Below are 21,703 nucleotides of genomic sequence, written 5' to 3'. Positions count from 1 at the left end.
GGACAAAGCCCAGACCACCCTCCAGCCCATGTCTCTGCCACCTTCAGTCTCATTTCCCAAGCTCAGGGGCAGCCAGGGCTCCTGTGAGCTGTGTGTCCAGATGTTGCTTCACCACCAACTCATGGCCATGGCTCATGCATAGGGTAGCTCTGGGGTGGGAGCTGAGGGAAAGGGACTTTCCTGGTCTTGGGGTGTCCCAGTACCTTCCTGCTAAGCCAGGGAGCAAACCAAGCCCCAGCACATGCCCTCAATCAAGCAGCATCTCATGACAGGCAGGGCAGGTGGGGGATCTTGCCACCCCCATCTTCAGAGCATAACCCCAGTCCTTCTTCCCTTGGCATCATGTACGATCCCTAAGGACTATGCACTGTCCTGCCCACACCTTGGTATCTTCCAAAATGTCGAAAAAACAAGGTGAAGAATTCTGCAGCAGCCATGGCTGGTGATACAAAACCAAACACCATTTCTATTCTTCAGGATGTGTCTTGGCTTTGAGTGTGTTGGGTTTGGGTTTTGGCCTTCCTTCCTTCCTTCCTTCCTTCCTTCCTTCCTTCCTTCCTTCCTTCCTTCCTTCCTTCCTTCCTTCCTTCCTTCCTTCCCTCCCTCCCTCCCTCCCTCCCTCCCTCCCTCCTTCCTTTCCTCCCTCCTTCCTTTCCTCCTTCCTTCCTTCCTTCCTTCCTTCCTTCCATCCTTCCTTCCTTTCTTCCTTCCTTCCTTCCCTCCCTCCCTCCTTCCTTCCTTCCTGCCTCCCTTCCTTCCTTCCCTCCCTCCCTCCCTCCTTCCTTCCCTCCCTCCCTCCCTCCTTCCTTCCCTCCCTCCCTCCCTCCTTCCTTCCCTCCTTCCTTCCGTTCCTCCTCCCTTCCTTCCTTCCCTCCCTCCCTCCCTCCTTCCTTCCCTCCTTCCTTCCTTTCCTCCTTCCTTCCTTCCTTCCTTCCGTCCTTCCTTCCTTCCTTCCCTCCCTCCTTCCTTCCCTCCTTCTTCCCTCCCTCCCTCCCTCCCTTCCTTCCTTCCTTCCCTCCCTCCCTCCCTCCCTCCCTCCCTCCTTCCTTTGCAGCCTTAGAGCCTCTCAAGACAAATCCCAATCAGCCCCGAGGGTTTTCAGCACTTCCAGGACTCAGTGGTCCCCACCACAGAGGCTTTTTGGGGTCACTTTCTCACTTTTCTCACAGAAATAGCTCACTGCTATTCCACCAATGTCAACTTTGAGATGACAGAACACCCCCTGGGACTCTGACTGCTGTAACCTGCTGCCACCCAGCCTAAGCTGGCTGCACCATTCCTGACCGAGATGTGCTAAGATCTGCTTGGGAACCTTGACTTCTGCAGGGCTTTGGGCAAGGAGGGGGGATGAACTTCCACTACACACTCAAGAAGCTCCCACTCAACATCAGGCTCTGTCAGGACACGCTTTGCTGGCGAGAAAGGCATTGCGGGGGAAAGCAACAGTGAGAAACAACAAGGAGAAAAGCAAAGAGAACCCAGGACTGGGTAATTGCTGGCCAACGATTGTCTCTAATAAGGTTTGACTGTATTAATTAATTGAGATGTGCCTTGGAGAGCTGGAGCTGCTGCTGATGGAAGTCAGCCAGGAAGAAAAAAAAATCTCATTTTCTCTGCAAACCTGCTGATTAGACCAGGTCTCTGAGGTTCACCGTAGCAGGCTTTGGGGAGAGGGGCGGTTTTTCAGGGCCTGTGACACAGCCACAGGTAGAAATTGGCTGTCATGAACTGCCAGGAAAGGCGGCCAGAGGCGGAGGAAGACAAAGCTTTGCAGTGGGACTGAGCGGGGTCATTCCTTTGCATAAGCTTATGATTCATTTCCTACAAGAAACCAAATTGCATGTGTTTTCCCTGCCTGTTAGGGAAGAAAACATAAATAAGGATATTGAATCGTAGAATCATTTTGGCTGAAGAGACCCTCAAGATCACAGAGTGCAACCATAACCCACCCCTGGCACTGCCCCATGTCCTGAGAACCTCATGTCCGTCTGTCCAACCCTCCAGGGATGGTGACTCCACTACTGCCCTGGGCAGCCTGTTCCAATGCCCCACAGCCCTTTGGGCAAGAAATTGTTCCCCACATCCAACCTCAACCTCCCCTGGCGCAACTTGAGGCTGTTTCCTCTGCTTCTGGCGCTTGTTCCTGGGGAGCAGAGCCCGACCCCCCTGGCTCCAAGCTCCTTTCAGGCAGTTCAGAGATCAGAAGGTCTCCCCTCAGCTCCTGTTCTCCAGCTGAACCCCCCAGGTCCCTCAGCTGCTCTCATCACATTTGTGCTCCAGATACTTCACCAGCTTCATTGCCCTTTTCTGAACATCATTCATCAGAAGTTCAGGTCACTGGTGGTACTAAGTGGGTTCCTATTCACCCACTGTCCGTGCTGTCAGTCATAGTAACAAGTCCAAGGTGGATCAGTCCTTGAGTTCTCTGGGATGCAGAGACATTGGTGGACTGGATGGACCAGGACCATGAAAGTTGACCTCCTGATCTCAAACAAGCTCTTCCAAATCACTGTGCAGATGTTGTAGACCTGTGCTCCTGCTGGGTGACAGCCAGCAAGTCGGGTGCAAGGTGTCCAGGGAAGAAAATGCTTCAGTCTATTCTTGACTGAACCGACTGAAGGGGACAAGCAGCATGTGCAGGAATAGTCACCTCATGTCGAAGGGTCCAGAGACCATGTGTTTACAGTTTGCACTGCAGAGTTTTCCTACGTCTTGGGAAGCTGGAAAAGATGGTCTGTGAATCTTTCCAGTCTAAATGCCAGTTATGAACTAGCAGGGAGAGCACAAACAGTCCTTTCCAACTTTGCTTTTCCACAACACAGAGAAACTTTCCTCTTTGCTTTGCACAGTTTGGAGCAATCAGCAAGTAGTCTTTGTGCCCTCAGTCTCTCCATGGGCTCCTGTACATCTCCAAGAACAACCCTCCCACTGCCACCATGAGCAGTCATGGAGGTCAAGAAACATCCTGCAGCCCTGTTGACCTGACAGCAGCAGCACAATCTGAGGTTTAAACACAGTTATATTGACCCAAACAAACAAAAAAAAATCACTAGAATAGAGACATGTCTGTATTTGACTCAGTGGGTCACGGTTGCTTTTTCATGTGATTTTTTCTCTTGGGTGTTTCTATATAGGAGCAGAAGGAACCCCTCATGTAGCTGTTCAGTATTTCTGTTTTTTTTCTAAAAAATATAACTTCCATGGCTTGGATATTAGGGGCTGGGTTTAGACCAGAGAGAGTAAAAATGCTGCTTGTAATTCCTGCTATAGTTTCTATAGCCAGGACTTGAGAAGATGTTGGACAGAGGTGGGTACTGGATGGCAGAGAGTTTAGATGTGCAGGAATAAGAGATGTCGGGCCAATGTTGGGATTCCCTCATTTTCCCTTTGGATATGATTTCAACAAACTTGGAAAGAAACTGTCCCAATTTTCCATGGATTCTTTTTTTCTGCCATATGAGGGAAATAATAGAGACTGAAACTACTTCCACTAATTGTTGTGCTATTTAAAACCAGAAATGCTGCCAAGTTGCTGTTTGGGAATTGTTCAAACAGCTTGAGTTCTCCTTTTCTCCTGAGGGCCAGGCTCCTCAGCAGGACTTTGGCACACCAGGAGGTCATCACCCACCTTGGGTGACGAAGCCTGGTCACACAGCCCAGCCCAGCTACAGCCTCAAGTCAATCAAACCGCTGTGTCCCAAGTGCTGTTATGCTATCTGCTCATTGAAAATTTTGAGGTCAGTAAAGGCTATTACATTTCTTAAACCTCAAAATAAAAGCTATTATGGTAGAAGGCACATATAGTCCACTAAAAGACAAATTATTCTAAGTGGCTTCAGATGATTAAAAGATGTATTTTTGAAGAGGAAGAAGTGGGATGAAATGTTCTCAAGCACCTTTGCTGAACTCAAGAGAAAAGCAGCTGACACGTTCTTTGCTTGCTTCAACCATAGGTGGTTCTTACCATGTTGTCTGGAGTCATTTGACTGCTGTCTACACTGATGTCTTGAGCAGGTAAGGTCACAAACCTTAGAGAGACCAAGCTGGAGAAAAAGCATCTTTATGGGCTCAAGTCAAGCAAACTCACTGAAGATTTAGACGTACACTAGATACATGGTTCCAGGCCCATAGGCGTTCATGACCTACCTTCTTCCAAGGTACCTGACTTTCCCAGAAACCTGTGGGAAGCTCAGTGCCCTAATATGATGAAAGCATCTCAATATTTTGGAAGATATTGTCCAAGCCCTGATGGGTAAGTCAACCCAAGCATCAGTTAATAATCTCATGTAATATCAAAGTGATTGTTTTACCTCTGAATGCTTTGTGTTTACAAATTGAGTACTTTTGGTTAGTTACCCAGAGTGGCTTGTCCATTGTCCCTCCTGGCTACCACATATCAGTCTTGATCATCAATGCCCTCCCTATTGATATGTCAGTCACTTGCTTGTTCCAGGAAACCCTTTTGAAAGCATTGGGTTTATGGTCTTCAGGTTCCTGAATTGCATATTTCTGAACTGCACTGGCTCACAACAAATGTAGTACAGGTAAAACAAATAGCAGTTCAGCCAGGAGAAAGGAAGACAAAGTCCCTGTCCTCGTCAACGCTTGTGAAGAAGCAAGAGATCAAACATGGACTTACCCAAGCAAAGCTCTGCACCCCATACATTTCCTATTCACATTGTTGGCTGCTGACCCAGTTGTAACTTGGCCTCAGACCACCCACAGTGTGCTGAGGAATAGCTGGGAAATGGCTGATTTCTCATGGGAAGTATTTATCTGGAAACTGAGGGCAGCCCCTTGCTTTTGATGCCATCTTGGTTTTTATCTGTGCTACCACACACAACAAGCTCGAACAAAATCTTTGGCCCTGAGGTCAAATGACACATTCTTAAACTATCCCCCACCAGTGCAGGACACCTTTACACATGTGTCCTTGGTCTACGACACCTCCTAAGTGTCCCAGAACACTGGTTAGGAGGAGTCAAAATTACACCATTGAACTGATAGATAACCAGACTGGACAAAAGTAGGACAGGGCTTAAGGATGTCTGGAATGACAGAATTATAGAATAATTTGGGTTGGAATGGACCTTCAAAGCTCATCTAGTTCAACCCCCTGCCATGAGCAGGGACATCTTCACCAGCTCAGGTTGCTCAGAGCCCTGTCCAGCCTGGCCTGGGATGTCTCCAGGGATGGTTCATCCACCACCTCTCTGGCAAACCTGTCCCTTTCCCTAACAACTATTTCACATTGACAGATGTGGCTTTTGCCTCCTTTCATGTTTACACACGCTTAACTTCAGACACGTGAGCCATGTGAATGTGAGAACGTTGTGAGAATGTGCTTGAATGTACCTACAGCCATACATTGATGTGTATGTGCTTACTGTGCATCTGCCATCCCCATGGGGAACCTGTTTTGTACTAAAGATGTTTTCACATTAGTGTGTAAATTAAAGTATGAATGCAATAAGAGTCAAAAGGGAGCCCAAAAGAGAATGTAGAAGATTAATTATGTGCATATTTTAAGTGTTTTACGTCTGTGAATGTTTATTTGAAAAATAAGGGTGAAAGAGAAACACTGACACTACAAATAAAAATAATATAGAGAAATACATCTCTTTTATTATTAAATTATAGATTAAAATAGGAAACATCGGGTAATATAGAAACATATATCTCTTTGTGGAGGCTTTCTATAACAATCAGCATAAAATAACATAGCAGTACCTGACAGCTTAAATAAAGATAGGAGCCTCAGCTCCTATCTACGCATTTATCTCCTCTGATCCAGACAGGGTAAAGAGGCATAAAAGGCTCAGATAATAGCATCTTTTCTGCACACCAGCTCCCAAACGATAGGCAGATTTTATACTTGGTTACTCCACATAATGTCAACATTGTTAGAAAACAAAAGCACCATGAAGGAACATTTTTTTTGTGCCCCCTCCTTCTCTTTCACCTTTTTTTTTTTTTCCCCTCCCTTCAGATTTTTTACATTACGATTTCTGTATAAAATACTACGGGGCAGATCCAAAGCTCCGTGCCCTCTGGACCAGCCCCTGAATTTGTGGGACAGCAGGACCAGGGATGATGGGAATGAGAGGTGCAGATGGGTGCACACAAATCATACGCACAGAAGCACAGAAAGCGCCAGCCAATACGCTTAATCCCTGTCCCTTCCTCGCTGCAAACTGCCACAATATCTATTGTAGTCGACAGCTATCGACCATTGCCTGCCATGCCATTAACCTTTGCCACCCAGCGCGTCAGAGGACAAAGCTGTGTGTCACATCTGGGCCGAGCAGCACGTGGAAGGCGCCCGCAGAGCCACAGCACACGCTGAACAGGGTGGTGAAGCTGCTGAAAAGTCTTAGTACAACCAGGTGTTCCTAGTTGGTGACAGGGGACAGACTTTCTAGCAGGGTTTGTTGTGACAGGACAAGGGGTGGTGGTTTTAAACTAAAGGAGGGAGATTCAGGCTAGACATGAGGAAGGAATTGTTGGCCCTGAGGGTGGTGAGAGCCTGGCCCAGGTTGGCCAGAGAGGTGGTGGATGAACCATCCCTGAGACATCCCAGGCCAGGCTGGACGGGGCTCTGAGCAACCTGAGCTGGTGAAGATGTCCCTGCTCATGGCAGGGGGGGCACTGGGGAGCTTTGAAAGTCCCTTCCAACCCAAAGCGTTCTATGATTCTCTGCTTGCTTGTCCAGCAAGGTGGACTTCATCTTGAGAGGCTTTATCCTGTACCCATGTACAGTATGAAGACCTGTCTACTCTTTCCCCAATTCCCTTCATCACCAACAGTTACCCACTGCCCGCTGGGCTCTTCTCCTGCATCCTTGGCATCTTTAAGGTGATACCACATCAATAAAACCCAACCTGGAAGTGTTCCTGCAAATTTCCATGCTAATATCCATCTCTTGGAAAATGCAACCCTCCTTGAAAGGTGCAGATGGCACAGGACCAAGGTCTTGGGCAGTGCTCAAGAGAAAACATGTCACATTATTGTCCACAACTATTCTACTTTGTGGTGGTTTGTGTCCACAAGACCATACTTCCCATTTGACATTGCTCAGCTGCTTTCACCTCCAAGGACTAGTCTTGAACTCATCTAAAGTTCCTACTTTGCCTTTTCTCCCTGGGCTTGTGCTTACTGCCTTTATGGTCCCAGGAACCTGTTTCTTTGGCTCTATAGAGATCTGTATCAAACACTTTACTGCTTAGCTGGGAAAAAATAAGTAGCAGAACAAAAGGAGCCTGGATATCCTTTCACTTGACCCTTTTCTACTATGAACTTCACTAACTTTTCCACCAGTGGGCAACACTAGGAGCTCATTCCCTCTTCCACCACCAATTTCACATCAACCTGTGAGATACAAACATCTGAGACTTCTATCACAACTACCTGACCCAGCCATGAGACTCAAGAATTATTTGGGGTGGACAGACTGACACACATACACAAGATTCTTTTTCTCAGGAAACCACAGGCTGAAGTACAGTGTGATTAGCTTGTTTACCTTGAGTTTGACCAGCTCATTAACTCTTAATAGCCGGAAGGGTTTTCTCCAGGGACACTTATATTGGGCTAGTTGATTTGTTATGAGAAGAAAGAGTTCCTGGCACTTGCTTGATAGGACAGGGAAAAATATTGGCAGCAGCTACACACATTTTTTGGAAAATGCTCACTTTTGAGTCCCAGCTTAATGGAAGGTGACAGTAAGAATAATTGTCCAAGCCTGACTTGGAGCCAGCCCTCAGGGAGGTTACATCGAAGTTCCTGCCTTCCCCATCTCCATTTCCAGGGAGGATGGTGCCAGGTCTGAGGGCAGGAGGTCTTGTGTTCTGGGAGCAGGGTGAGTTTTGGACATGGAGATGGTGAGGCCAGGTCTAAGGCACCAAGAGCAAGGCTGGTTTAGCGGAGAGGAGGAGGAGCCACCTCATCACCCATTAACAAGAGCCAAGACTCTTGACTGACCCAGACTCATCATCCAACACTGAGCCACCTCTCAGCTCTACTGCCAAATGACCATTAAGACCCTTGGTTGAGCAGCATCATCTTTCCATGGCACCTTCAACATGAGGGTGGGATATATGGGGTGCAGGAAAAAGGGGGGGGTGAAAGAACTTTGGCCAACCCTCACTTCCAAGTGTTCAAGGCAGAAGGATGACCCTACACCTAGTGACGTTGTCTTGGATATACAGGCTCCTTTTTTAGCACATGAATGCACCTAGGATCTACAGACCCTGCACGTAAATGCATCGTTTAATCCTCATGCCCAAAACCTTTCTGAAGAAATTGCATTGAACCTCAATCTTACCCCAAACTGAGGCCTTTCAATTCCTTTTTCCAGTAAAAATGAGAAAGAAAAATAGACTAAACATTTTTCTCCTAATACTCAAAACTTTTCCTTTCTCTGCTTCATGCTGTTGCTCTCTCGTCTCCCCTCGCTGTCTTACAGAAGTGTGACTAATCCTCTTCCTTCCCTTGCACTGCTACCTTGAAGGTATTTATAGAGTGTGATCATGTTCTCTCCTGTGTCTTTCTTCCCTTTTCAACTTTGGATAAATCAAGCTTCCTCAGACTCCTCTCATGTGTCTTATCTTTCACGAGGTCATGCTAACTGCAATGGCAAGCCAATAAAGGCTTTGCCTGTTGGAGAGGACACTTCAGAGCTCATACAGGCTCTGCAAGAAACTTCTGATGGACTCACTCTGTGTATGCACATCTCCGGTTCCTTGCCGGGTCTACGCTCATGTGGGTTTGAGTGGACCTGCATGCATTAGGAACAGGGGAATTTATCTGTTCTGGATCAAATTAGGCAGCGCTATCACTTATTTTATATTATCTCATGTCATTGTTAGTATTCTGCCTTCTGATCTGGAAACAGCCAAAAGGAAGATGAATGCAGGGGATTGAAACAGATGAAGCTGAAACATATTTGTCCAATGTTTGCAGGTTGTCTGAGAAATGGAGGGTGTCTGAGAGGGTAAGGGTGGTGTCTTGTGCTGTGCCTGGGTTAGTTAATTGAGGACTGGTTTAAATGGCCCAGAACTCCCTCATTCATGCTATTAAACTCTCTTCCCCTTCAAAACAGAGCAACCACATTCAAACCCACCAGGATTGGTCCTTGGCTTGTGCTAGCTCGTGACCAGTCCCCAGGAGATGGCCATGGCCATGGCCAAAACCGCTTCAGGGATTTTGATAGGTTTGGCAACCAAACTCCCATGGCTCAAAAGGCTCCTGGGAACAGTGAGTGGCTTGTGTGACCCCTAACAGAGTCACCAACTCCAGGTACTTCTGATCATCAGTGTGACCAGAGCCAGCAGGTCTATGAAACAGTTGGAGATTTCCCATTAGATTCCTGTCCTTCTCTTTTAACCATGGGAAAATGTATTCCCTGGGAAAATCTGGGGTTTGCAAGTAGAAAAACAAAGTTCTAAATTAATATTTCTTTCTTTTTTTTTCCTTTTTGTTTTTGGGGTTTTTCTGGTGGCGGGGGGGTGGTAGTGGTGAGCACATTGAAATGATGGCTCCTCAACTGCTCCCTCCATCCTCAGCTGCTCTCTTGGAGAACAAGAAACCTTGGTGGCTTAGGTGGGGTTCATTTCACTGAATGCAAAGCACAATCAAGGAAAGGTCTAAAATTGTTACCTTGATTTGCTTCATCCTCCTTGGAGACAACACAAATCTGGAGATGATAAATGTCCATCTAGACCTGTCAACCTCTTTCCACTAATTTCAAGGAAAAGTTCAGAAAACCAGGTGAAAACCAAGTGGGAAACACATCTCCTGCAGCCTCCTGGGACCATCCCTGTCTGGTGCCCGGGCAGGGGACAAGTGAGAAACAGGGTCCATTTCTCTTCTTGTCCAGTGTCCCCCTGGGAGGAACAACTCCTGCTTTCTTGATAAAAGCAAGTAAAAGAACAAGAACATCTGAGGCTTTGTTTTAGTCCTTGTTTTTATTCCTCTTGAATTACCCTCAATAAGCATTTTATTTTCCACTCGCTATATTTTATTGCAATTTTTACTATTCCTGATTTGTCACTGTTGTTCAGAAACCAAATTGTACCAAAAGCCCAGTATTTTTCTGTGGAAACAAGCTCCTGTTTTCCAGCCTGCTCTTCTATTGAAGGCCTTTTACTTTTTGCACCTCAGGGCTGCTCCTGTCCTATGGCACATCGCTAAATTCAGCCCTGTCTCTTTAGCCCCGCGCATCTCTAATCCCAGCGCAAAGCAGGATCACTGATCCCTGCGTAGGGGATATGGGAAGATTTTCAGAGCAGATTAGTCAGCTACTGCACTTGAATTCGGTTCCTGCCTGAGTTCCAAAATAAGAGCTCAGTAGATTGTGTGCACAGCAGGTGCAGCGAAAAGACATTGTTCCTCATACGCCAATAAGAAATGTTGATCCCAGCTTGTAGTTAGCTGCTTCACACAAGCACCAATATCCCAGGTCAAATACTGTGCTGTCACCTGGTTCTGCCTCACAATAATTCCCCTACCTTAAAAATATCCTCATTTTATACTGAAACATTTTCCAAAACCTGAGAGATATACAGAAACAGATGCCGTGATTCCTAATCCCATGGGACAGCATTCAACCTGCTGATTAGGCACTTTTGGGGGAGTTTGCTGCATTTCTTTTTGTTATTTGGGTTTTTTTGCTCATTTGTTTGTTAGGTTGTTGTCGTTGTGGGTTTTTTGTTTGTTTGGGTTTTTTGTTTGTTGGCTTTTTTTTTCTGGATCTTTCAATTTAAATTGATGCTTATTGGCAATGCGATAGCATATAGCAAACTCAACTAGAGATCTGGACCCCCTTGAGTCAGGTACTTAATTACTAACAGGCTTTCCAGCACACATTCAGGACTGGCCAAGCTGGGTCTGTAGGGAGGAAGAATGAAGCAATATCAGGAGAGGGAGATAAATTCCCTTGCATTAGTCCCAGGAGGGTGGTAACTCTGAAGCTGCTTTACCCAGCACGTGTGCCTCCACACTCCTCACTGATGGATGGGTCCCTGAACTGTCACTTCACATGCACTTTGCCTGCAGAGACTCACATCATCTTTAGTAGAGAGGGGAAATCCAACCTTTAGGGCTTCCCCAGCTCCAGAATAGCTCTCAGACCTTCATGGTCCCACACTTTCCTCCTCCCAGCTCCTGCGTCTCCTGTTTAGGTTCATTTAGCCTGGAGAACAGGAGCTGAGGGGAGACCTTCTGATCTCTGAACTGCTTGAAAGGAGCTTGGAGCCAGGGGGGTCGGGCTCTGCTCCCCAGGAACAAGAGCCAGGAGCAGAGGAAACAGCCTCAAGTTGCACCAGGGGAGGTTGAGGTTGGATGTGGGGAACAATTTCTTCCCCAAAGGGCTGTGGGGCATTGGAACAGGCTGCCCAGGGCAGTGCTGGAGTCACCAGCCCTGGAGGGTTGGACAGATGGAGATGAGGTTCTCAGGGACATGGGGCAGTGCCAGGGCTGGGTTATGGTTGGACTCGATGATCCTGAGGATCTTTTGCAACCAAAGTGATTCTATGATTCTGTCTGCATCTTCAGTCCAGCCTCTCAGGAACCCTTTCTCCTCCACTTCCCACCTCCAGACCAGAATCAGCTCGGGACCTTCTCCACTGTTCCCTTCCCACACCTTCTGGCCCTGATGGAGAAGTCTCATGTTGCAAGTTTAACACAATTCCTGATCTTTCCCCAGAACAGCAGGAGAGCTCCACAAGGCTGGATCCTAGAGGAGGTTCCTTGTCTGGGTCTCAGGACATTTCATTCATTTTTTCTCTGCAATTAGCATCCTAAATCATCACAAAAAAGGGGACAAGATTTCCAGTCAAATAGGGAAATTCCAGGCAATCTAATGAAACCACCTTTCAGGGGTTGCTTGGGGCAACACACCTTATGGTTATAAGGTTTGCTAATGCCTACAAAGCCCAACAAGCCCCCAATCGATCCCATCATTGTCCTAAAGGGCAACCTGCTCTTCCCCATTCCTTTAGATGAGGTTCTTAGGAACATAGTTTAGTGCTGGAGTAAGGTTATGGTTGGACTCAGTGATCCTGAGGGTCTCTTCCAGTCGAAATGATTCTACGATTCTGTGATTTAACTAATCAGATGTTTTCCTGGTTCACAGCAAAGCTTTTCTTCATAATGCACAGCTCAAGTTCCTCTTCTCTCTGCCTCATTCCAGCTCCTTGCAAGGTGGAGAATGAATTCTTTACATTACCCTGAAGGTATTTATAGGTTGTGAGCACCATGACCCTCTTGAGCATTTTTTCGCACACTGGAATGGAAGCTCAGCTGAGATGACCCTGACCGTGCCCTCTGTCCAAAAGATGATGTGGCAGTGACAGCCAGACCAAGGTGTGCAGGTTGTTTCTCAAGCAGCTTCACTGGGTAATGTTATCTTACCAAGAGGAAGGGAAAAAAAAGAAAGAAAAAGAAAAAAGACCTACCGTGAAATTGCTATAACTCATGTGTCAGATCTGGGGCATAAATCAACTAACCCTTGCAAGGAGGAGTGTAATTCCTCACCGTGCAGAGGAAACACTTAGGCAAACTGAGCCTTGTCTGGGGCTTTACACAAACAGGTCAACTGGCTTTGATTCATTCCAAGCCCTGTCTAATAATTCAGCATGCTGGTTTGCTCTCCTCTCCATTAGTAGATGGCAAACACGTCGTCCTCACCCGCAGCCTTTATTACAGAAGATTCTGTGTACATGGATTTATGTCGCCTCATGCCTTGCAATGTCTTTTTAAGGTGCCTTCTGCTGTACATGCCGAACATCAAAGGAAAACACAGACACCAACAAAAGAAAAAATGCACGGTGCTACAGGAGACATCTGCTACCTATTTCCACATTGCAGGTAACCGAGTCAGCTGTAAAATATCTGAGAGATATTGCTGTGAAAGGCTGTCATGGGGAGATGCGTTTTTCTTTGCATGCACAGAAGTTAAAATCTCAGAAGCAATACCCAGCCTGTTATTAAGACTTGTTTATCTAACACCACAGAGACAGGTTACTCTGAGAAGTTTCCTCCCAGCTTTTCTCCCTGGGGCAAGTCTGAAGAAGGGGAGATGTAAACTGCAAGTTAAACAATTGCATCTACAGCCAACACTTGGGGAGTCGGTTTTCAGGTCCTGGACACCAATTAGGGGGGATATACATGAGCAATGGACAGAAAGAAAATTCAAGTTATAATCGTGGTGAAGGTTATAGTTGTAAAGGGTCCAGTATGGGTGGCACAAGGAAAAAAAAAATAAAGAAGAGCAAAGTGTTCAATAAAGGCTGCCACAGTAAGAGATTAATTAAGAAATTCAAAATAATTTACGATTGATTTGACTGTTCATGCAAAACTCTCACGGACAGGGTAACACAAACCCTGCACAAGTGGTGGTCCAGACACCAGGTTTGCTCCCAAAAATTCACAGCCATCATCCAAATGAAGGCTCCTGTCCCAGGAGGCTGTAGCTGCCCTGTGTTTCCTTTGCTCTGATTAATCAAGGATGATGGGATTTCCCAGGTGGCTGTTGCAGAGGCATCAGAGAGCCTTGTTTGATGCAGAGCTTGAAGGAAAAACTGATATTTTGCAGAGATGGTGTACAATTTGCCCTCTCTGAAGGCACCCTGGAGCTCTCCATAGACCTGTCCTGAGCATTTTCTGGGTCCAGTCCAGCTCTGAGTCTCCAGAAACCTCACATCATTCAGACAGGGACTCTACAGCATGGACTGCTTACAGTCAAAGTCTACAGCTCGGACAGAAACATTAAGTCTTGACTTGAATAATGTGTTTGGCTTTTTTCTTCATTGTACAAGTAACAGGCAGAGAGGAGGAAAGCAAAACCCACCAGTTTCTCTGGTCTTAACTTGCAGCCTTTTAGAAACAGAACAGTTTGGGTTGAAGGGACCTACCCAGCTCCCCCAGTGCCCCCCCTGCCATGAGCAGGGACATCTTCAGCAGCTCAGGTTGCTCAGAGCCCCGTCCAGCCTGGCCTGGGATGTCTCCAGGGATGGTTCATCCACCACCTCTCTGGCCAACCTGGGCCAGGCTCTCACCACCCTCAGGGACAACAATTTCTTACGTCTAACCTGAATCTCCCTCCTTTAGTTTACAACCATCACCCCTTGTCCTTTCACAACAGGTCCTGCTCAATCAGATCTCCCCAGAGCTTCTCATGGCAGGGGTGCTCATGGCAGGGGTGGCACTGGGGGAGCTCTCAAGGTCCTTTCCAACCCAAACTAGTCTATGATTCTATGCAATGACAGTCAAGCAGTGGGCCAGGGCCGCAGGGTGGTTTATTCAGTCTCCAGCTCTTGGGGGTCATTTATTCCTCTTCACAACAGGTCCTGTTCGATCAGATCTCCCCAGAGCTTCTCTTCTCCATCTGAACACTCCAGCTCTCTCAGCCTGTCCTCCCAGCAGAGCTGTTTCAGCCTCGGGTCATTTTTGTTACCCTCCTCTCATCTGGATCTGTTTAAAATCCCATCCCAAAGTGGACTGTCATCCCCTTGGCAGCAAAGAATAGATGGCTTAGCCTGGTGATGTATGAAAGACGAGCAATTCGATCCTGCTTTTGGAAGAAGCACCAGAAAACCTGCCCCAGTCCTTTCTCCTCAATAAACTGGACCCATAAACTTCAAACCAGCTGCCTGCACTTGTGTGTCAAAACGACCCTCCCAACCCATATGTCAGCAGTAGCTTGGGGAGTGCTGTGAATAACTCTGTCAAAACACTCAGCAAGAAAAGGTATCACAGACAGGATTTTCCAGTTGGATTCAGTAAATCAAAACCACAGCACAACCCTTTTTACTACATCTTTCATGCAAACTGCTTCCCAGATGGTTTTGGGCAGAAAGAGGAACATGTGCACTGTGGAGGAAGAAGAGAGATTTGCATGAAGGGAGGTGAAAGGAGAGAAGACTCAAGAGTGACAGGATATGGCCAATGCAGTTTTGAACTGAGGAATACACATCTAGTCTGATGGAATACAGAAAAACACTTTTTCCCCGTGAGGACAGAAGAGTTGAATTTGTTCAGCCTGGGGAGCTCTGGGGAGACCTTATTATGGCCTTTCTGTACTTAAAAGGGGGTGATAAGAAAGACGGGGACAGACTTATCAGCAGGGCCTGTTGTGATAGGACAAGGGGTGATGGTTTTAAACTAAAGGAGGGAGATTCAGGCTGGACATGAGGAAGAAATTGTTGTCTCTGAGGGTGGTGAGAGCCTGGCCCAGGTTGGCCAGAGAGGTGGTGGATGAACCATCCCTGGAGACATCCCAGGCCAGGCTGGACGGGGCTCTGAGCAACCTGAGCTGGTGAAGATGTCCCTGCTCATGGCAGGGGTGGCACTGGTGGAGTTCTGAAGGTCCTTTCCAACCCAAAGTATTCTATGATTCTATTCTATGACAATCAAGCAGTGGGCCAGGGCCGCAGGGACGTTTATTCAGGCTCCATCTCGTGAGGTCATTTATTCCTTCAAGCCACCTGCTGCAGGCAGCTGAATCCCAGTCAGGGATGGGCCAGAGAGTGCATGAGATGACCAGGCTCTGAGGACACACCAAAGGTCTGGCCATGTCCTGCACCTTCCATGGACACCATTCCCAGTGGCAGGGAAAGATGTGTCACCGCTAAGTCCCCGAAGGACCCTCAAGACACATCTGCAGCTGGGGTAGAGCTTCTTACCAGCTCAGATTCTGTAAGATGCAGAGAGATACTTGGAAATATTCATAGAGATAGCAACCTTTCTTAACACCTACCAAGCTCACTACAACTCAGCAACAGCCAGGTGTGGCATCACGTATTATTAGACCTAAATCCTGGAGAAGTCATGGGTATTTTAAATGTGATGTGATTTTAGAAGATGTCTATCCTTCCTCTATACTCGTTTTTCTTCCCTGTGGCAGCCTCGGGTTCTCGTTACCCCATGAAAAATGGTGGCTTCACCTTCTGGAAACCGTTTCTGCTCTCCATAAAACAGGCCTTGGTCCTTGTCCTCTAACAGCTTGACTACCACAACCCACTCCTGGACGCACTCCCCTCCAGGTCACACCAAACTTGGTTTTCCTCCTTTTCCATCTCCAGGACATAACGCCCACCTGTGGCTCCACTTGCCATCTATGTCCTCAAACTCACCCTCTCAACCATTTATTTCCACTCTGCTTTCACCAGGAGTCCAGCCCAAACATCCCTATATTTGAACCTTTAAAGCTGTGATGGCCAAAAGAGATGAAGGAAGTCCACGTGAAATGGTGGCAATATCTTCTCAGCCCTACTCCCCCACCAACTATGACACAGCTCCCACCAGCAGTCCATACAGGCTTGAAGTTCACTGCCAGGAGGTGTAACCAGAGGGGATTTTGACAGATGCATTTGAAACAAGGGAGCTGTACCGAACTGAAGATTGACAGGAACAAGCTTTTCATAGTTTTGTTCCTTTTTATTTTTTCAATGAAATGTGTCCTTCTAAAAAAGATGTTTTAGCAGGAGAACTTCATTTGAATTTGTCCTCTTCCACTTTTACGTTGAGAAGAAAGAGGTGATTTTTTTTTTAAGGAAGCAAACTGAATATAAAGTCCACTGGAAGGAAAAAGAAATAATGGGTATCTTTGTGACAGAGTATTTTGATTGAAGGGTGGAAAACTTTAGCGACATTAAGAGTCACGTTTAAAAATGACCAAGTGGAAAGTCAGGAAAATGAACAAGTCTCATGTGAAAATGATGAAGGGAATTTCAGGCACAATAGAAGACATCTGTGAAAATTGCCAGGAGAGCAGAGAAGACATTTCTGTCTCCAAAGGCAAAATAAAACACTATTCACAGTAATTCATACTAATTATTAGACTTAACTAGTACTAATTTTTACCCAGCAGTAATTACTATTTAAGTCTCCAGAGCTCTGCAAAAAATGTTTTTGGGCGGGACGAGATCCTTGAGAGGAATTTCACAGTGTTTTAGGACAGCCTGTTGAGGGGCAAGTTTTATTCTTCTCTGCACTGGTACAGAGAGACATAAATATCACATTCTTATTGATGCAAATAACGGATTGTTCCTGTCAGAACTGACAAAGGCACTAATTTAAGGAGCACTTTCCCCTCTCATACACAGAGATGCATTTTTCAAGAGATATTTTTTTGCTCTCCCCCTGGGATCTGAGTTCCCAAACCAGGTGAAAAATCCACCAGACGATCTCTTGTGTTTGATTGCACCTGTGAAGAGCCTGTGGGAAACATATGCCAGAAATTATGCTAACGACTAAGCACAGTAAAACCTGCCAGGTAGATGTGGCAGTTGGTGGCAGAAGACAACCCAGATGCCATCGCAGGGTCCTGCCCTCCATCGCTATGGGCCAGAAATGACTCTTGGTCCCATGGGGAATTCACAGAAAACTTATTGCTTTCAACCTCAGCCCAGATTTTAATTTCCATCTTTTAATTATTATATTGTTAGCGGAGGGACTGATGTGTCCTCTGAAAGCTGCACGGGGATAGGTGATGCTTTGGGGGCTGCTTACACGTGTAACCTAGTGTCCTTGTAAAATTAATTATATTCTTTATATTTAATTATATCAGTGCTTTCTAGAGCATTGATTTTCCATAAAGTCTTCCTGAATGCATCACCACAGTCCTGTGGGTGGGATTTCTAGCCAACATCACAGGTGCAAGCAAACACCAGGAGACATTGAGGCAGCAATGAACTTCCCCAAGGCCATGTCCCTGTCCCCAGCTGTGTGCTCCTTTTCTATCCTTTTCTCTGACACTGGTATCCATGTGGCTGCCAGTGAGACAGATGAGGGTGTTGATCTGTCTGAAAAGTGGTTGAGGGGAAAGAAAAAACGTGTTTGACTGTATCAGTTGTCTGTTCTGGTTCAGCCTGTGCCACCAGGGAGCTGGGTATGAAGTGACAGCAGGAGCTCTCTGACCAGGCTGGATGATGGTGATGCTGCCTAGTTCCACCTCAGAGAGCTCTGATTTCTCCAAACCTGCTTCTTCCACCCGGGATCATCACCAAAAATGTCACAGAGGACACACACACAAAACAAAGCGCTCACACTGCAGCCCACGTTCTGTGCAACCATCATGGATGAAGCTGGGAATTATAGAATTATTTTGGTTGGAAGAGACACTCAAGATCATTGAGTCCAACCATTCCCCCACCCCTGGCACTGCCCCATGTCCCTGAGAACCTCATCTCCATGTCTGTCGAACCCCTCCAGGGATGGTGACTCCACCACTGCCCTGGACAGCCTGTTCCAATGCTGTGCTTGCAGCTGCAGAGGCTGCTGTCTCCATCCCAGCATCCTCGATCCCTGCAGGGGATCTCCCCAGACACATCTCAATGAGCAGCCCTCATCCATCCATGACACAAACATCTAAAAAACACCTACAGTGCAAGCTGAAGACACTGGATGGCATCTGCCGGGATGGTGCTGAGCCTGCAGGGGGTCAGATGCCAGTTTGGAGATAAAAAGGTCCTGCTGGAGCCCTCAAGATCAGAAAACCAAAAGGTGAATACTAGCTGATGGCTTTGCTCTGGCTCGGACCAGAGGCGATGAGAGTACCCTTAGCACCTGCCTGCTATTCCCAATTGCATTGCTGACAAGGGAAAGCTGGCCATTTGCTCTTTTCTTTAAGTCCACTTTCTCTAGAGAAAAATCAATCAGTCCAGCAGTCAGTCAATCAGACAGTCAATCAGCGAGTCAGTCAATCTGAACCATTTGGAAAATGGACCCTGCAGAGACCTGGGCTCCCACTCAGAAGCCCTGTGAGCCTTGTAGGAAAAATCTCTGGCTCTGAGAGAGGCTGAGACCTTCCCCAGCCCAGGGCACAACTCCAGCCTCTCCAAAGCAGGAACCATCCCAGCGTGGGACATGTCCAGGTCCCAGTGTTCCTCCAAATCCCTGGAGCAAAGCACTCCCTGGCGGGAGGCGGTCCCTCTTGGGGGGTCGAATTACCCCCCTACTTCCCCCGCCTTTGGGACTTGCAAGAGTTGCAGCTGCTGACATCTAGTGACAAGGAGAGCCGGCAAAAGGAGTTACCTGGAGCTCATACAAAGCCTTCCCCACCGAGGGAAGAACCTGCTGGGGGGCTTCCCCAGGGGGTGGGTGCACAGCAGGGATGCTCGGGGTGCAGAGGAGGCAGGGCCCGACCATACCGGGTGGACCGGGATGTCCCAGACACTTCCATACACCCCAAGACCTTTTCCTCCCCCAGTGCCTACCCGAAGAGGACCGCTGCATCCTCCCCCGTTTCCCCACAGCCTTTGCTATTTAAACACAGACTCATTCTTGGGTTTGCTCTCTCAAAGAAACACAAGGAAGGGCACAAAGATACCCTAAAGGGAGCTGTCGGGGTTGCATGCAGGCAAGGGCAGGCAGAGAGGCCGCTCCCAGCCGGGCTGCAGCCCCTTCACTAGCGGTTCTCCCCGGGTACGTGGGGACCCCCGGGAATTGCGGGCAGGAGAACCGTCTGCTCCGGAGCTCGGGAGAAGCGGGATGCGAGAGGGATGCTGCAAACCACATCCCCGCGGATAGGGCGGCATCCCACGGGGGATGGCATCTCCCACCCGTGGCAGTGGGCGAGGGCTGCCTTTAGAGCTCGCAGAGGGATGGGGGGAGACACCTGGGGTGCTTAGCCCTCCACTCCCCGTGGGGAACAAAAAAAAGCCCTGAGGACAGCCGAGTTTTGGGTGGGTGAGAAGAAATCTGCAGCTGGAAGCGCTGAGCACACAGACTGACAGACACACCGCTCAGGACACGGTGCTACACAGAACAGAGGGAGAGCTGGGGCTGCCAGCCCAGTCCCACCAACCCCGAAACCCCGACATTTTCCAGCTTCACCACCACCCTGGCTTTCCCGACGCCGTGCAAAATCTGCCTCCCCCCTTCCCAAACACATCCCTCCAAGCTCCTCTTCACCAACAAGAAGTGCCTTAATTCCCTGGGTTAATTTAGCCATTTCCGCGGCAAACAGGACTATCCGGAGTGACAGCAGGAAAAGATCCCAGCGCTTGGGTCCAGAGCAAAGGAGACAACGGAAAGCTGGGTGAAGCCACCCAAAGGGTGATGCTACCCCAGGGGTGATGCTGCCCAAGGGGTTGCCCGTGCTCCTGGGGTGCTAAGGAGGGGGAGACCTTCCGTGCCCGGGAGTGGCCGAAATGTCCCCGCAAGCAAGCCCCAGCATAAAGTTGTGTCCCCCCCTCACCGTTCCCCGTCCCGCCGCGCTACTCACCCAGGAGGATCAGGGTGCAGAAGTAGAGGATGCCCCTCATCCTACCGCTCGACAACGGTTCGGATCACACCGACTCAGCACGGCTCGGACCCACCGGCCCGGCACGGCTCGGCACGGCGGTGCCGGAGGATGCGCGGAGGCTGGGCAGGGCGGGAGGCGTCCCCGCCGGCCCGGCCCGGCCCTCCCCGGGCCGATCGCTCACACCGCAGCCGGCTCAGCCCCGCTCCGGCCCCGGGTCGTGCCCGCAGCCGGGCTCCCGCCGGCCGCTCTTCGCCTCATCCCTCCTGGAAGCAGCTGCGGAGGGGGCCTCTCCTTTGCTTTTTTATTATTATTATTTTATTTTTTATTCTTATTATTAATTTTTCTCCTCCTTTTTTTTTTTTTTAATTTTTTTTTCTTTTTTTCAGCAGCAAACTTCTGTCCGCCGGGGCGCAGGTTCCGCCGTACCCGAGCGGCCGGGCAGCCCTCGCTGCCTTCCCCGGGCTGGCTCCGCTGCCGCCCCCGCCTCTCCGCGGCCGCGGCCCCGCGGGGAGGGGCTTGGCGGCCCGGCCCCACTCCTCCCCGCCTCCCCGGCCCCGCAGCCCAGGCCCCGAGGGTGGGGGAATCTCCCCCAGCCCGGAGCAACTCGTCTTGGGCACCCCAGGGCATGACCCCGTTCATCTCTTCCAGCCGCAGGATGTTTTCTTTCTCCCCGCGTTGTCCTCCTGGAGGGTCTCAGCATCCCACACACCCCCATCTCTTGGCGGCCTCAGACAGGGCGCTCCCCCTGGGATCTGTATCCTGGTCTTGACCGTTCGATAATATAGACACAGCCCTGAAGTGCTGGGCTACATCCTAGCACCCTTCCCAGCCATGATGCCTTCCATTAATCCCCGATCACCTTCTAAATCCTCAGGCTAGACATGAGAAAGACATTTTTGACATTGAGGGTGCTGAGAGCCTGGCCCAGGTTGTCCAGAGAGGTGGTGGATGAAACATCCCTGGAGACATCCCAGGCCAGGCTGGACGGGGCTCTGAGCAACCTGAGCTGGTGAAGATGTCCCTGCTCTTGGCAGGGGTGGGACTACGTGAGCTTTGAATGTCCCTTCCAACTCAAACTATTCTATAATTCTATAACCCTCCAGCCAGGTCCCCACACCTCCTTCCACATGGCACACTGAATCCATACAGCCCCTGCAAGAGGTGCCTCAGCATTGTCCCCTTGTGCTTCTCACACCTCCTGGCCTCTTGCATCTTTAATCCCCATGTCCCAGCAGCTGACCCTCTTTTAGCAAGCCAAACAGCAGAGCTTGGCTTCTTAATCTTTATGATGGTTGAGCATCATTTTCCACTACCTCCATTTCATGCATGGAGTAGCTGAGACACAAAATGCGAAGCGATGTCTTCAGGTTCACCCGGCAAGTAAAAGACCAGTGGACTTAGAAGCCTCATTCCCAAGTCAGGACCCCATAAACATGGCAACCTCTGTCCCTGCTC

General features: G+C 48.6%; 1 protein-coding gene across 1 annotated transcript in view; it reads right to left on the bottom strand.

Moving 5' to 3' along the window:
• GFRA4 (GDNF family receptor alpha 4) overlaps positions 1–20,496 on the bottom strand; it is a 76,504-nt gene extending 56,008 nt beyond the window's left edge. The window contains exon 1 of the mRNA XM_005506442.3: positions 20,228–20,496. Coding sequence (XP_005506499.3) covers positions 20,228–20,267 — 40 coding nt within the window. The 5' untranslated portion in view covers positions 20,268–20,496. The remainder of the gene's footprint in view (positions 1–20,227) is intronic.
• Between the last annotated feature and the right edge of the window lie 1,207 nt (positions 20,497–21,703).

The sequence above is a fragment of the Columba livia genome, chromosome 4 (assembly GCF_036013475.1).
Source record: "Columba livia isolate bColLiv1 breed racing homer chromosome 4, bColLiv1.pat.W.v2, whole genome shotgun sequence".
NCBI classification, from domain to species: Eukaryota; Metazoa; Chordata; class Aves; order Columbiformes; family Columbidae; genus Columba; species Columba livia.
This window is presented reverse-complemented; position numbering and strand designations above follow the sequence as displayed.